This window comes from Vombatus ursinus, unplaced genomic scaffold (assembly GCF_900497805.2).
Source record: "Vombatus ursinus unplaced genomic scaffold, bare-nosed wombat genome assembly UNPS02014816.1, whole genome shotgun sequence".
Lineage (NCBI taxonomy): Eukaryota > Metazoa > Chordata > Mammalia > Diprotodontia > Vombatidae > Vombatus > Vombatus ursinus.
This window is the reverse complement of record NW_020954594.1, coordinates 6,975,490-6,990,420: the sequence shown is the minus strand read 5'-3', so window position 1 is coordinate 6,990,420 and position 14,931 is coordinate 6,975,490. Positions and strand designations below refer to the sequence as shown.

General features: G+C 39.4%; 1 protein-coding gene across 1 annotated transcript in view; it reads right to left on the bottom strand.

Moving 5' to 3' along the window:
• Nucleotides 1-1,215: 1,215 nt before the first annotated feature.
• Nucleotides 1,216-14,931, bottom strand: part of IFT46 (intraflagellar transport 46) — a 22,991-nt gene continuing 9,275 nt past the window's right edge. The window contains exons 3-13 of the mRNA XM_027835601.1: nt 11,616-11,695; nt 9,849-10,001; nt 9,167-9,303; nt 8,072-8,146; nt 7,637-7,730; nt 6,781-6,909; nt 6,213-6,334; nt 4,079-4,145; nt 3,555-3,615; nt 2,317-2,402; nt 1,216-1,857 (exon numbers count right to left, since the gene is read on the bottom strand). Of these exons, the coding sequence (XP_027691402.1) occupies nt 1,762-1,857; nt 2,317-2,402; nt 3,555-3,615; nt 4,079-4,145; nt 6,213-6,334; nt 6,781-6,909; nt 7,637-7,730; nt 8,072-8,146; nt 9,167-9,303; nt 9,849-10,001; nt 11,616-11,695 (1,100 nt within the window). The 3' untranslated portion in view covers nt 1,216-1,761. The remainder of the gene's footprint in view (nt 1,858-2,316; nt 2,403-3,554; nt 3,616-4,078; nt 4,146-6,212; nt 6,335-6,780; nt 6,910-7,636; nt 7,731-8,071; nt 8,147-9,166; nt 9,304-9,848; nt 10,002-11,615; nt 11,696-14,931) is intronic.

The following is a 14,931-nucleotide window of genomic DNA, read 5'->3' as shown; positions in this document are numbered from 1 at the left end:
AACTCTACGTCTGTTCCAGCTCTAACAATTGAAATCAGCTTAGCTTGACAAAAGCAGAGGCCAAGCTGGGCAGTAATGAGAAAGATGTTGAGAGGGACCCCCTTAGCACATAATCTTTTTATTCCATCAGCAGCTCTGCTTGGTGTCAAGGTGCCAGGAAACATCACAGCTCCCCCAGCATAAGCTCATCACTATGTAGACTGACTGAGTGTTTGATTACTTCACACCCCTCTCTCCCCTGCTGCTGCCCCTCTCTGATAGGAGGGCTGGAAGCAGAGCAATGAGCTGCCCCCAAAGCCTCCTGTGCAGAGAGCTCAGTACTTTCCAGGTTACTTCATTTTCCATCAGTGGTTCTTCGTGGTTTCCAGATTCCGTTAACATCATGTCCCTGCACTGGGTACCCCTGGAGGCGCCCTTTCAGTTTCCTTTTGTGTACTGTCTTCCCCTATGAGAAAGCAAGCTCCTTGAAGGCAGGGACTGTCTTTTTCCTATTTGTATCCCTAGTGTTTAGTACAGTGCCTGGCACCTATAAGTGCTTAACAAATGTTCACTGAATCGAATAGTAGATACTTAATGCTTATTGAAATAGAATGTATATGTATGATACTGAAAAGTCTGTTCTAATATTATTTCATTTTCTTCCTCACTGCTAATCCTACAAGATAGGTAGATTAGGAATTATTCCCCCATTTTACTGAAGGGGGAACTGAGAAATATTAACAATTAAGTGACTTGCTCAAGGATCACAAAGCAAGCAGGCAATAGGGAGTCACTCAATCACCTCTTGGGGGTTAGATATATTGAAAACTGAAGATTATTCTTGCAGTTATATGTTAGATAAATTGGAACAGGGAGATCATATGACAGGCTGATACACTAGTCCAGGCATGAGAACTGAGTAACTGGCTGTCTGGCCTCACCTCTACCCAAGGCAATAGGGGGTCTATAACTTTCCTGATAACCTGGAATGATCTCTTAATTTTCATAAAAGCCTTAAGGAACATTTTATTTCCATAGCATACCTGCTTCCTTTCTTTCCATCAGATTTAATACCAGAGGCTCAACTGGGTATCCAGCCAAAGAGTAAGGACACAACTGGGGGATTGTACCCCTGGGCCTGACATACTGGGTCAAAATACAAAGAGAAAAAATTGTTGCAGGGTTTAAGGTTGTGGCTATCAACAGCCTTCATTTATGAAAAATGAGGGTACCAGGTTGGATTTAAAAGGTTTACTTAAACTGCTAATAATGCCTTAGTACACATCAAATTTCTTAGTCATTAGTCAACATTTCCTCTTTCCTAAAACAGAAAAAAAGTCTAACAGATAAAATATTTTATTTTTAATTTTTATGCTAATAAACCCCATGAGTAAAGATAACAGGTCCTTCCTATTGCAAATAAGACAGCTATTAGGTTTCCTCATCTTCCCCAATCTGTACTCCCTAGTGTCTGAAATTCCAGGACGCCTGAAATATCCTTCTAACTCAAACCCCTATAGTGTGCTATGAATACCCACGTCCTGAGGGAAGGGGTGAAAACAGAGGCTAAGATAGGTAAGCACTTTTTAACAAGTGTCTGCAGTGCACTCTGACCTGTCTCTGAGTTGCTAGAGGGCAATAAAAAGGAATGAATGATATTTCCTTGAGCAGAAGTATGGCCCACGGCAAAGAATAGAGCTTGGCTAAGATCAACTTCCCCTTCTCAGCTGGGGAGATGAAGGATCCAGGTGTGAGGTTTGAGACAGAGAGACTTGTAGGGGCTCAGCTGAAGGTCAGTGTCTCTGCATCTCCAGCCTGGGAGGTGGGATTGGATGGAGGAGTGCCTGCTTTCTTTCCTTCAGCCAAGGCTTTGAAATGCTAAGCAAAGAGAAAATAGAAAATATGAGATATGTCAGTAACTCATCAGTTCATTCTCAAAAGAATTCTTTGGTGATGTCTTATAACATCAGCCAGAGGTTTGCTCTGAACTCTATTACAAAGGAACTCCTTATTTCCTGCCTCATTTCAGCATCTATCAGTTGTTTTCCTGTATTTGTAAGAGCTCTCTGACTTCTGGCTAAGCTTTACCTGATGCACCACACCTCTATTTTCTTCCCCTTCCCTCTAACACCCTGTACCATTCCTTCTTGGTTGGTCTCTGTTCTGTTATCTTTGGATTAATTATTAGGCTGGTTCTAGATGTGTAAATGACTCTGCATACAGTCATCCTCTACTGTCACAGCAAATTTGTATGGAGATGACTGTACATGAAGCACTGGGTTCCTTGTAGTTCTCTCCACAATAGTATCATCAGCTGGTCCTTGGTGCTATGCTTACCTGGGAGTTCTTGAACTCAGAGTACAGCGAAAACAGGAGGTGAAGGGACTGAATCCGGCTCTTGTAGATAGGAATGTCCAGGATAGCTAAAATAAAAAATCGCTGGGAATAGGATCAAACTCAAATCTGGAAGTCGTAAGATATTTATCCATTTATCTCAGAGGATGTCTTGCCATCTATACTGATGATACCTTCCTCTCCCCATCTGGAACAGCATCCTCTGGACCAGAACTCCCAAGATCATAGCCCCCTTCCTAGGGGAGTTAATTCACTCAGCTCTGGAACCCTACTTGAAGTTGGGGTAAGGGGATGGGCATCAGACCTGTGCTGTCTGGAGAATAAGTACAGAGTCACCTAACTTATTATGTCCTCCCATCTCTAGATGACCCTTCATATCCATCAGGCCATTGTGCCATCTACTCTACCATTACACCCCTTTCTATCTCCTACCCCCAGCTTTCCACCTCTTGCTCTGAGAATAGTGATTATATTAATACTATAATGGCTTCTGGTAAGGATGTGACAGTTGATTACCCTTCAGCCCCATTCAACATTCCCGTGATTCTCCAGATCCTATCTCCTTTCCCTGGACACCACTATCCTTTATGTGTTGTCTCTCCTTATTAGAATGTAAGTCTCTTAAAGGCAGGACTATCTCTTGATTCTGTACCCCTAACATCAAGCACCATGCCTGACATACAACAGGCATTTGATAGATAATTTTTTTCATTTATTCATGTTCCAGGACATTCATTCTTCTTCCTGGAGGGGAAAATTCCTTTTTCTTTTTTTATGTGAAACATTTGGGATTAAGTGACTTGTCCAGAGTCACATAGCTAACGAGTGTTATGAGTCTGATGCCAGATTTGAACTCAGGTCCTCCTGACTCCAGGGCCAGTGCTCTATCCACTGTGCCACCAGCCCCAAAAATTCCATATATTTTGAAAGAACTTAACGATTTTATGACTTCTATGACTCCAGCAGAGATGGATTTCAGAGGCTGGAGCAGGATGGCGTGCAGGGGGTGGGGTGGGGTGGGTATCATTCTCTTTTAATCCAACAGCATCTAGGCTCAACTCCAAATGACACAATAGGTAACAGACAACAATCTGGAGGAGTAAGATGTTATTTTCCACAGGTAGCACTAGCCCTTCATTAAGGGCTGGGAATTTCTGAAATTTTGGTGTGAGAAAAACAAAAGCTACAGAAACTGGAGTGAGAGGATAATGAAAACTTACCACAAATCATATCAATGTATTCTGCCAGGCTACAATCAATGTCAGCCGTGGGCAGGCTCACCTGAAAATAGAATGGAAAGTGGAGGATGAGTCAAGGGACTGAAGCTTGAGGAGACTGCTGCTCTCAAAGATGGCCAGCGACCTACAAATAGCTAAATCCAATGGCTTTGTTTCAGTCTTTATCCTCATTGAGCTCTCTGTAGCTTTGGACACTGTTGATCCCTCCCTACTGCTGGATATTCTCCTGCCTCTTGGCTTCAGGGACACCAGTCTCCTGTGGAGTAGGGTTTATCCCAGGGGTGGGGAACCTGTGCTCTTGAGGCCATCGGTTTCCCACCCCTGGCCTCTATCCCTACTTCTCTAACCACTCCTTCACTGGCTCTCCATCTCTCTATCTAAACACTTCACATAAGTGGTTTTTTAAGACTCTCTCCTTTAATGAATCTAAAATAACAGTACTAATGACCAAATACAGTCCTGTTAGTACATATCCCACTCCCTCAGTGCACTATGATTTTACCCACCTTGCCTAAAAGCTCCTCAAATTCTGGGGACCACTCCTGCATCAAAGTGTCAATGTCTGGCATGGGTCTGGAAGGGCAAAGACAAATGTCAGTAAGATGTACAAACTGATGACATCAGATTTGTGTCTAACAGAAAAGATATCAGGCATCTTCCCCTTCCAATACTACCCTTTGCTCTAACCCAAAGGAAAAATTCCTCAAATGGAAACATTCATTTTACCCAAAATTTAAAGAAGACCTGAGTTTTGGTTCCAATGTTAATTTAATTCAATTCAGCAAGCATTTATTAAGTAGTTACTATGTGGTTGGTTCAAGGGATACAAAAACAAAAAGAAAAATAGGATCCCTTCCCCTCAAGGAGTTTACATTCTACCAACATGTTTATAATAACTTTAGTTGATAAGTAAATAAAAAATAACTTAAGGAAAGAGAGACCACTGACAACTAGGCAGACCAGAAAAGGCTGAGGCAATGGGACACCTTGAGGAAGAAACAGGAGGCAGCATAGCAAGGAAAACTACCAGTACTACCTTGACCACAATCTCCTCTTCAATTCCAGTAGTCAGCTCATAACCCTGAATCCAAGAGCCTTAGGAACAGGAGTGCCCCCTAGACCACTGGTTTTAGCTTTTAGCCTGGGCCTTCCAGCCATCATTTAGGGGAACAATTACTGTAGAGAAGGGTCCTATCTTCCTTGCCACCAAAAGCTAACCACCTGACACCAATAGGTAGGTAGGCCCAAGAGCACCCCCAGACAAGATCCTGCTTTCAGCCCAGTCCTGAAGTAATCATTTTGGGAAGCAACGCCACTGGAGACATGGCTTGACAACTGCTTCTGCAGGTACTAAAGCCACAGCTGCTGAAGACCCAAAAAAGAAATTCTCACCATCAAATTAGCACTGTCGGATGATTCAACATCAGAAAATGACATGATTTTTATCAGTGGAAACATTAGTGAAGAAGCTATGTTACCAATTCTTTGCTGCTGGACTCTATCTTGACTATCTGTACTTTCTATGTGACTTGCATGTGAAAACTTCTATAGGCACTCTCTTTCTCCACCATCAGAACGTGAGTTCCTCGGCTCACACCCATCAAACTGGCAAAAATGACAAAAAAGAAAGTGACAACTGGCAGAGGAGCTGTGGGAAAACAGGTGCATTAATGCACAGTTGGTAGAGGTGTGAACTGGTCCTGCCACTCTGGAAAACAATTCTGAACTATGCCCAAAAAGCTATTAAACACTCTGACCCAGAGATACAACTACTAGGTCTATATCTCAAAGACAGCAATGAAAGAAGTAAAGGTCCCATATGTACAGAAATATTTGTAACAGCTCTTTTTATGGTAGAAAAGAATTGGGAACTAAGGAGATGCCCATCATTTGGGAATAGTTAAACAAATGATGCTACATGAATAGAACGGAATGTTAATGTGCTATAAGAAACAATTACATGGATGGTTTCAGAGAACCCTGGGAAGACTTGTATGGACTGAGGTGAGATGAGCGGAACCAGAAGAACAATTTATACAATAATAAGACTATTGGAAAGACAAATAACTTTGGAAGACTTAAAAACTCTGATCAATGCAATGACCAACCTTGATTCCAGAGGAAGGATGATGAAATATGTTATCCAGTCTTCTTGATAGAGAGGTGACAGAGTTATGGTACAGATGTACACATACAAATATCATATATATGGGTATATATACATAAATATATATGTATGTATGTATTGGAAATGGCCAATGTGCTAATTTTAAAATATCTTTTCATTTGCATATTTGTTACAAAAGGTTTTTTCCCCCAATGGGGGGGAGATGGTAGAGAAAAAGATTTTTGTTAATTGAAAAAAATTAAAATGAACTGGAAGTAAAAAGAACACCATGCTTTCCTTCTCTCTGCAGAGGTGTAGGCGACTACAGATATGGAAATTAGTGTACATGATCAGACTGCTGTGTCAGTTGGCTTTGGTTAGATTTTTCTTTGGTGCCTGGCATATAGTTGGTACTTAATAAATATTCATTAAATTGTATTGATTGAACCCCACGCCTGCTCTCTGCATAAAGATATGAGGATTGCCAGAAGACAGACTAGAAGACTACTTTGGGAAGGAAAGGGAATCCTGACCTGGTATAGTGGACAGTGGCTGGGGGTTTGGAACGGTGGAGTTCTGAGATGCTCTCTATCCATGTGTCAATAGCTTTGGGATTCTCTTCTGCATCTTCCAGGCTCTTTACCTTCATTTGTTGCTAGAAAAAGGAGGGAAACATTGAAGTTATGGGCAATAATTGTGTCCCTCAAAGCCACTAACTCATCTCCCCTACTGCTACGTTTCAAAAATAGGGCAGCTGATGAAAAGAGCAAATGTGTCAACAGTTGAAGTAAATTCATAGGATATCCTCTTGAGATTCTTTTTTTTTTTTTTGGCAAGGCAATTGGGGTTAAGTGACTTGGCCAAGGTCACACTGCTAGTAAGTATCATGTGTCTGAGGCCGGATTTGAACTCAGGTCCTCCTGACTCCCAGGCCAGTGATCTATGCACTGCACCACCTAGCGGCCCGGCCCCACACCTTGAGATTCTTGTTGGAGCCAGTGCTAACCAACCCAGCAGCAGTCAGTCAATTCTGTGAATGCCCACTGGGTTCTCAATTCTTCAGTACTCTGGGCTGGGAACCCTTCCAGGCCAGTGCCTTACTGTGATGTTGTGCTGCTTGGAATTCTCTGTCAACCACAGGGAAAGCACTGTAGGATCAGACTGCTTTGTAGAGGGTTCGTCCAACACCAATAAGCCAAGGTTGTCAGGCTTCCCATCAGGACGTGGCACCTGACGTAGAGAAGAAAGTGGAGGGACGGCAGTGGAGGGAGTAAACATATCAGGCTATTTTCAAAAAGCTGATGGAGAAAGACTCAGGTTATCATTATCATTATCAAGCATATATTATCAAATAACAGACTGTTTTTGTATGGTGCTACTGAAGATACTATATAGAGAGAACTACATATACACAATTCCTTTTACAATTTAACACAGACTCAGTAATACATATATATAAGTAAAAGACATCAACATAATGTCTGTGTGTCTGTGTGTGTATATAATGTCTGTGTGTATATATGTACATATATGTATATATACATATACACGCATATATACACACATACACCATATATATATATACCTACATAGAGAATTACATATCAGCACTAAGTGAAATTTGAGGTGAACAGCAAAAATAAATGGAGTCACTCTGTCCATTATTGGAATATAGAGTGTGTACCAAAGGAAACAGCTGAAAACATTCTAATTCTAGTCAAAACAGAGTCAGGAAAATTATCAGTTCTTGTTAGATCAATTTAGGTTGGTTTCTTGGAGAAGTGGATTTTGAGATCAATCTGAATGGTGGAAGAAGAATAGCTTGATTAGCAGATGAAGACAGGGATAGGAGATTTAGGCTTCTGAACCTTAGGCTACCAAAATAATTACTACTGATTGGATGCAGTGAAGATATCTGAGATGGACAAAATCATGGGAAGAGATTTTTCAACTGTACCTTTAAGAAGGCATCAATATCCCCAACAGCTGGGATGAAGTCTGGAATGAAAGGTTTCAATTTGTGGTCCAGATCAATCAGTTGGGGTGTGTATCTAAGAGATACCATCAAAGGAAGGTGGAGAAATAAATATAGGCAATTAACTATCATTAGTAAATCATAAAACTTTAGAACAGGGGATCCTAACCTGAGGTCCATGAACCTGCTTTCTAAAGATATTTTTATAACTATACATTAATAATATATAATATAACTGGTGTCCTTTATAATCTTATTTATTTAATTGCATGCATTTAAAAATATTATTTTGCAAAAGGGAGCAGACCCTTTCTGCCAAAGGAATCCAAAACATAAAAAAGATTAAGAACCCCACTGTTTTGGAAGGATGAACTCCCTTAGGAATGGGGAGGAAATGGTGATAAACTGGTTACTTACCTAGTGATATACTGGAAGAGCTCTTTAATCTCAGCAGAGACTGGTAAATGCTCATAATCTGCAGGGTCATAGGCACTGAAGGAAAGAACAACATATTCAAGACTATCAGGGAGGAGTGGTATGATATGCTGCTCTCTAACTTCAAAGCACTGGACTCCTAATATACCCACTGCTTCACCTGGTCCTTGCATTGTTGGGTGGGTTTGCAAGGTTGCTCTAAGACTGACTCTGCAGATGATGAAGCATGCCTTCTGTGTCTTGGCAGAGAAATGGACTATATGTGCAGAATGAGACATATACTTCAGATATGGCCATTATGTTCATATGTTGATTTGTTTTGTTTGCCTACACTTAGTTGTTATGAGAAGGCTTCTATGGGGGAGAGGACAAATTAGTGGGAAGTGACACAGATGCAAAAAATAATAACAATTTAAAACATATAGACAGTTTTGACCATTCACATATGGATTATCCATTTTGTTAACTATCCATAGTGAAGAGTTAATGATAAGCTAGTTTTTTCCCTTTATGAAATATGCTTCTGGATCACTTCACTGACAGAAATTATGTTTTCAGGGATTGCAAATTCCTTTTAACAAAAACTAAAATCTACCTTCCCCCCCCCCCAAAACAAGAGGTTCCATTATCAGGCCAAGTAGAAATTATTTCTGGACTATCTAGAATTTTTCAGTTCCATACAATTATTTCCCTATATTCTCACACTTAATTGTGTATACTGTTGCTCTTTTTTAATTTTAAAGTTGTCTTTTTTTATTATGAACTTAATAATTATCAACAAACATAGACATACCAATATACAAAGAATGAAAAAGAGGATTGTATGTGAAACTGTGAACTTGTTACCTGAAATTTGTTTTATTTAAAGTATATGTTAAATTTAATAAGGTAGCAACAAAACTGCCCTGTTTGTTTCTGTTTCTAAACTTTTTTTTTCTTTGTATTCTTTATGTTTTATTGATCTTCTTTTCACACCTTTAATCTGATGTCTTCCCAGGTCTTGAAGAGAAGGCACAATAATTTTGAGAGGATATTTTCCTTTGGCTTAGGTATTAGCAATAGGGAATCTTTCCTTACCCTTCCAAAGGGGCACCATGCTCTTCATCATCATCATCTTCATCAGAGTCAGTTTCAGATGAATCATCATCTTCATCTTCATCTTCATTCTCACTGAAACCACGCTGAGTGGCCATCTGAGTTGCCTTTTTCTTCTCCTGAGTAGGAGCAGACAGAGAGAAGATCAGAGTACTTGCAGCAAAAGTCTTATGGTACTCACTTCTCTCTCTCCTCCCTCTAACCACCATCCTTTCCCCCCTCCCCGCCCCCCATCTCCAAATCACCAGGGGAAGGAAAGAACTCCCCTAAGTGGGCTGAAGGAAGGACTTGGGTTCTACTCTGTCCCCTGCTCTAACTAGGGTCCCCACTTTTCACTGCTATTTTCCATTCCTTTTCTGGGATGTGGGGGTGGGGCAAACATTCTAACAACTATGTCACCCACATTTGTTATTCAGGAGTTTCCAAGAGCCCCATTCAAATTTTATTTAACTTAAGCCAATGTTGTATCTGAATCCTGACCAGCAGGTTCCAGAAAATGTAGATTTTTCAATTCAGTCACTTGTTCAGCTGCTATTTCCCCTCTAGATGATGTGCTTACCCTATCTTTACTTCCCTTTTCTCTCCCCTTAAGTAATCAAATGCACAAACTTAAATGCTCTAGCCCAACATCAGAGATTGTTTGCTCCTTGGCATTGCCACCTACCTTTCTGAGCTTCTGGCTCCCTATATACCATCCCACCCTTTCAGGTCCACGGGAAGGGGCGTGGTGGCGCTTGGGGCTTGCAGGGGCAGGACAGGCAGGGTCCGAGTCTTTGTCTCTGTGGCCTGGGGGCTGTGGGATGCCCTCCCTTGGGACCTGAGGGATGACCATTCAAATAGCCCCCTTTAAAAGTAGGTTTTGAAATCTCAGTTTCCGTAGGCTTATATTGAGGTTAACTGCTGTGTGGCTCTAGTCTGTTTTTAATTACTTAATCTGTTTCTTTGACTGTGAAGTACCTATTGGCATATAAAATTGTGACATATGTTACAAAACAACATAAAAACTGCTATCGGTTTGGTTTTCCTTTATAAATGATAAAAACAGAAATAACATTACACATTAACTAACTAAGGCTTATTCTAATTAAGCAGTGACTTGCATGACAGCTGATGGCACAGTAGAGCCCATTCCTTTACTGTGCCCCAGTGGTCTACAGTTACTTAGAACATTCCAATATATATTTCTCCTACTTCTTAACTTGCTAAATTTTCTCTTAAGTACACAGATAACAATTTCAGGGTTAGGGGGAGGGAAGACTTAAGGAAAATTGGTTCTGCTGTTTTTACAACTACTAAAAATAGACACTCTAAGCTGCTTCAGGGTGCACATTGTATTGGAAAGATAACGGAGCCTACAATGTTCATTTAGTGTTGACAGACAAGAGGAAGGAAGATAATCCAAAAACTGGGTGACTGTCTTAGGAAACCTGGTCATTTTTCTTGAGTCCATCTCTCCAAAATTATGTGCTTTATCCAAGTCCTTGAATTTGTATTAGTACTTGTGATAGATTCCAGATTTCAGGGCAAGAAAGACCTGGTGACTTTGTAAGCAACAACAGAATGTCTAAAATGTACCTTTTGATTGCAATTTTTTAAAAAATCCCCAAATGTCTTCACGGCGCCACAATCTAATAAACGTAAAACTCCAAACCAAAAAATTAAAAATTTAAATTTAAATTTAAAAAATTTAAATTATAGTTTCATGGTTATACTGTTACTATACAGTTACCACACACTCCTTAAAGTTAAAGCAGACGGTGGAACCATCTTGAATCTATCCTGAACTTTCTCCTTTCTGTAATTTTATGAAATCTGCTTTTGAAATTGCTAAAAGTTTTTTCATAAAAATTCTTTACTACTTTAACTCTGTATATCCTGCTCAATGGAGGCATTAATAATAAACGCTGGGGATTATTTGCTAAACATTAATACATAAATTGTTTAAGTAAGGTTATCCCCAATTCCTAAAGTTGAATCAAATCACAGGGTAGATCTGTCTTCCTGTTGCTTCCCTATCTTCAAGAGAAACTTGATATTCATCTGTTTTTCTTGAATCTGAATATAATAATTTTCTATACTCTAAGTATAATAGGCAAAGAGGTATCTGGGCTCAGCGGCTCCAAACTAAAGAACTTTTCCATCAAGTAAGGTTATCTTCACATACTCTTCCAAATGAAGGGAAAAACAAGTTCTTTTCCTTTTGTCCAAACTGCATGAAATTTTCCACCAAAAATTCAGCTGTAATTTTAGGCTTTCGCTTCCCATAATTAGGTTTAAAAAAATTATCTTTCCAAGGCACTGCCTCTGATTCCCTACCCTGTCTCAAAAGGGCAATCAAGAAATGCTGACAAATATACTGGTGTTACTTCACAGGGAACAATGGAATATCAAAGCAGAAATCCCACAACATAAGCTGTGAGTTAGGACATACCTTGTTGTTCTCCTCTTCGTATTCATCACTGCTGTTGTCAGCCATGGTTTTGGGAGGGAGACGTGCAGACCGAGGAAGTCCTAAGAATAAAAAGAAGTAAAAATATTCTAAAATCCACCCCCCCAAATACCACTTAAGATGTATTAAGATTCAATCAACATGGAATAAAGATTGGGAATGAAGTAAGAATTCCTACTATTCCCACTATTACTTTATATCGTTCTGGAAATGATAGCAAATTAAAGGTATAAAGACAGGTAAAGAGGAGATAAAACTATCTCTATTTGGTGATGGTATACTTGGAAAATACTAGGGACTAAGCAACAGATACTAAATGAAACAATATCTTCAGCAAAGTTTCAGGCTACAAAATAAACCTTCAAAAATCAATAGTACTTCTATATAATAATAACAAAACCCAAGAAGCAAAAATAGAAAGTGAAATCCCACTCCAAATAACTACAAAATGCATAAAATATCTGGGGATCAATCTACCACAGCACACAAGAGACTTGTATAGATTCAATTACAAAATACTTTTTAAAGAAATAAAGGACAACTTAAATAGCTGGAGGAATCAGTGCTCATGGCTAGGCTATGCCAATATAATGAAAATGACAACATTTCTGAAGTTAATTTACACTTTAAATGCTATCCCAATCAAATTACCAAGAGGATACTTTATAGAACTTGGTAAAATAATAACAAAATGCATTTAAAAAGATCTAGAACATTAAGGGAAATTATGAAAAAAAAATAGGAATGAAAAGGGAAAGGTACTTCCTGACCTCAAACTACATTATACAGCAGCAATTATCAAAACCATCTGATATTGGTTTAAAAAAATAGAGCTATACTAATGGAATAGACAAGCGAGAATCAGAAACAATAAGATTCAATAACCCAGTGTTTGATAAAATGGAAAACATAAGTTACCTGGGAAGAAATTCCTTATTTGATAAAAACTATTGGGAAAACTGGAAAGCAGTATGGTAGGAATTAGGCTTAGACCAATACTTTAACACACCATAATACATTCTAAATGGACATGTAAGCTTAATATTAATAATCAGACCATTAAAAAAATTAGAAGAGAAGCAGACCATATACCCCTCAGAGCTACGGGTAGGTGATGTATTCTTAACCAAACAAGAGATAGAAGTAATTAATTACAAAAGATAAAACTCATAACTTTGACGACACGAAACTGAAAAGCTCCTGTACAGACTAATTAATGTACCCAGAATAAGAATGGAAGTGGTCAAATGGGGAAAAAAAATCCTTGTATCAAATTTCTTTGTTAAAAGTTTAGTATCTAACATATATAGACAATATATATAAGTGTGTGTGTATATAGCCATTCCTCTAAAAATAAGTGGTCAAAGAATATAAACAAATATTTCTCAAAAGAATTGCAAATTATTCACAACCATATGAAAAAATGCTCCAAATCACTAATAATAAGAAAAAAGCACATCAAAACAACCCCAAGGTTTCACTTCACACCTTATATATATTGATACATTGAAGAAGTCTAAAAATATGTGCAGTGCTTAACACCTATGGACCTCCCATCTCCACAAAGAGTGATTTGGGCTTATCTTCTCATATCTCTTTTTTCGAGTCATGCTTGGTGTTTATTATTTTGTTAATTCATTTTTTATTTTTTAATATGTAATTATTCTTTCTATTTACATTATTATATTTATTGTGTATATTGTTTTCTTGTCTCTGCTTAGATAAGCTATGATTTCAGAAAAACATGGAAAGACTTACAAGAACTGATACAAAATGAAGTGAACAGAACCAGGAGAACTTTGCATACAGTAACAGCAATATTTTATTATGAAGAACTGTGAATGATTGATGATGAAATGCTATTGTGCTATAAGAAATGATGAGGAGGATGGTTTCAGACAAACCTGGAAAAATGTATATGAACGGATGCAGAGTGAAGTGAGCAGAACCAGGAGAACACTAGACAATAACAGCAATATTGTAAGATGATCAACTGTGAACGACCTAGCTATTCTCTGCAATACAATGATCCAAGAGAAAGAACTGATGGAGTCAGAATGCATACGATTTTTCACTTTATTTTTTTGTGGTTTTTTTTTTTTTGGTCTGCATCTTCTTTCATATCATGACAAATAGGGAAATATGTTTTGCATGATTGTAAACGTATAACCGGGGTGGGGAACCTACAGCTTTGAAGCCACATGTAGCCCTGTAGGTCCCCAAGTGCGGCCCTTTGACTGAATCCAAACTTCACAAAACAAATCGCCTTAATAAAAGGATTTGTTCTGGAAAACTTGGGACTCACTCAAACGGCCACACCCAAGGACCTAGAAGGTCACATGTGGCCTGGAGTCCTCAGGTTTCCCAACCTTGAACCTATATCAAATTGCTAACTGTCTCAGGGAAGAGGGAGGTGAGGAAAGGAGAAAATTTGGAACTCAAAATTTTCTTTTAAATGAAGGTCAAAAATTGTCTTTACATGTAATTGGGGGGAAAATAAAATATTAAAATATTATTTGTTATATGGGATGACTCTGGGAGGGGAGAGGAATGTAGTTTTTTTAAAAACTTTTTTAAGTAAAAAAGCAAATGGCAAACAGCAAGCATCTTTTGCTTCTGGGGTGGTTCAATGCAAGTTCTGACCTTAGTCTGGTCTTTGTCTCTTTCTCCTTGCACAATTCCCAAACAGAAGTTGGCTCCAGGAGCCAAGATGGTGGAGGGAAAGCAGTGACTTGCTAGAGCTCTCCCCCAAAGCCCTCCAAATACCTACAAAAAATGGCTCTAAACAAATTCTAAAGCAGCAGAACCCACAAAAAGACAGAGCAAAACAAATTTCCAGCCCAAGACAACCTGGATGGCTGATCAGAAAGGTATATCGCGCTGGGCTGGGAGAGGAATGCAGTTCGGCATGGCTGCGCAGGTCACAGAGACCTAGGAGCTGGCCTCAGAGGACTGAATCACGGGCAGCTGTGGCGATTTCCAGACTTCTCAACCCACGAACACCAAAGACAACTTAGAAGGTCAGTGGGAAAAGCCTGTGACTGCGGTGAGAGAAGAAGCTAGATCTCAGCCGCTCCGAGGGAAGTGACTGCCTTCTGAGCTTCCAGCCCACAGAGTGAGGGGGAGTCAAGTGGCTGATCAGAGGGGCATTGCAAGGATCTCTTTGCCAGTGCTGAGGCAGGAATCTCTTGCTTTGCCCGTGCTTGGATCTGGGTCATAGTTCTGAGGGGCAGTCCTGGGATGAAGAGGAGCGCTGGCGTGGTAGAGCTTGTTGGAGCGGTGGAGAGGAAACACCTCT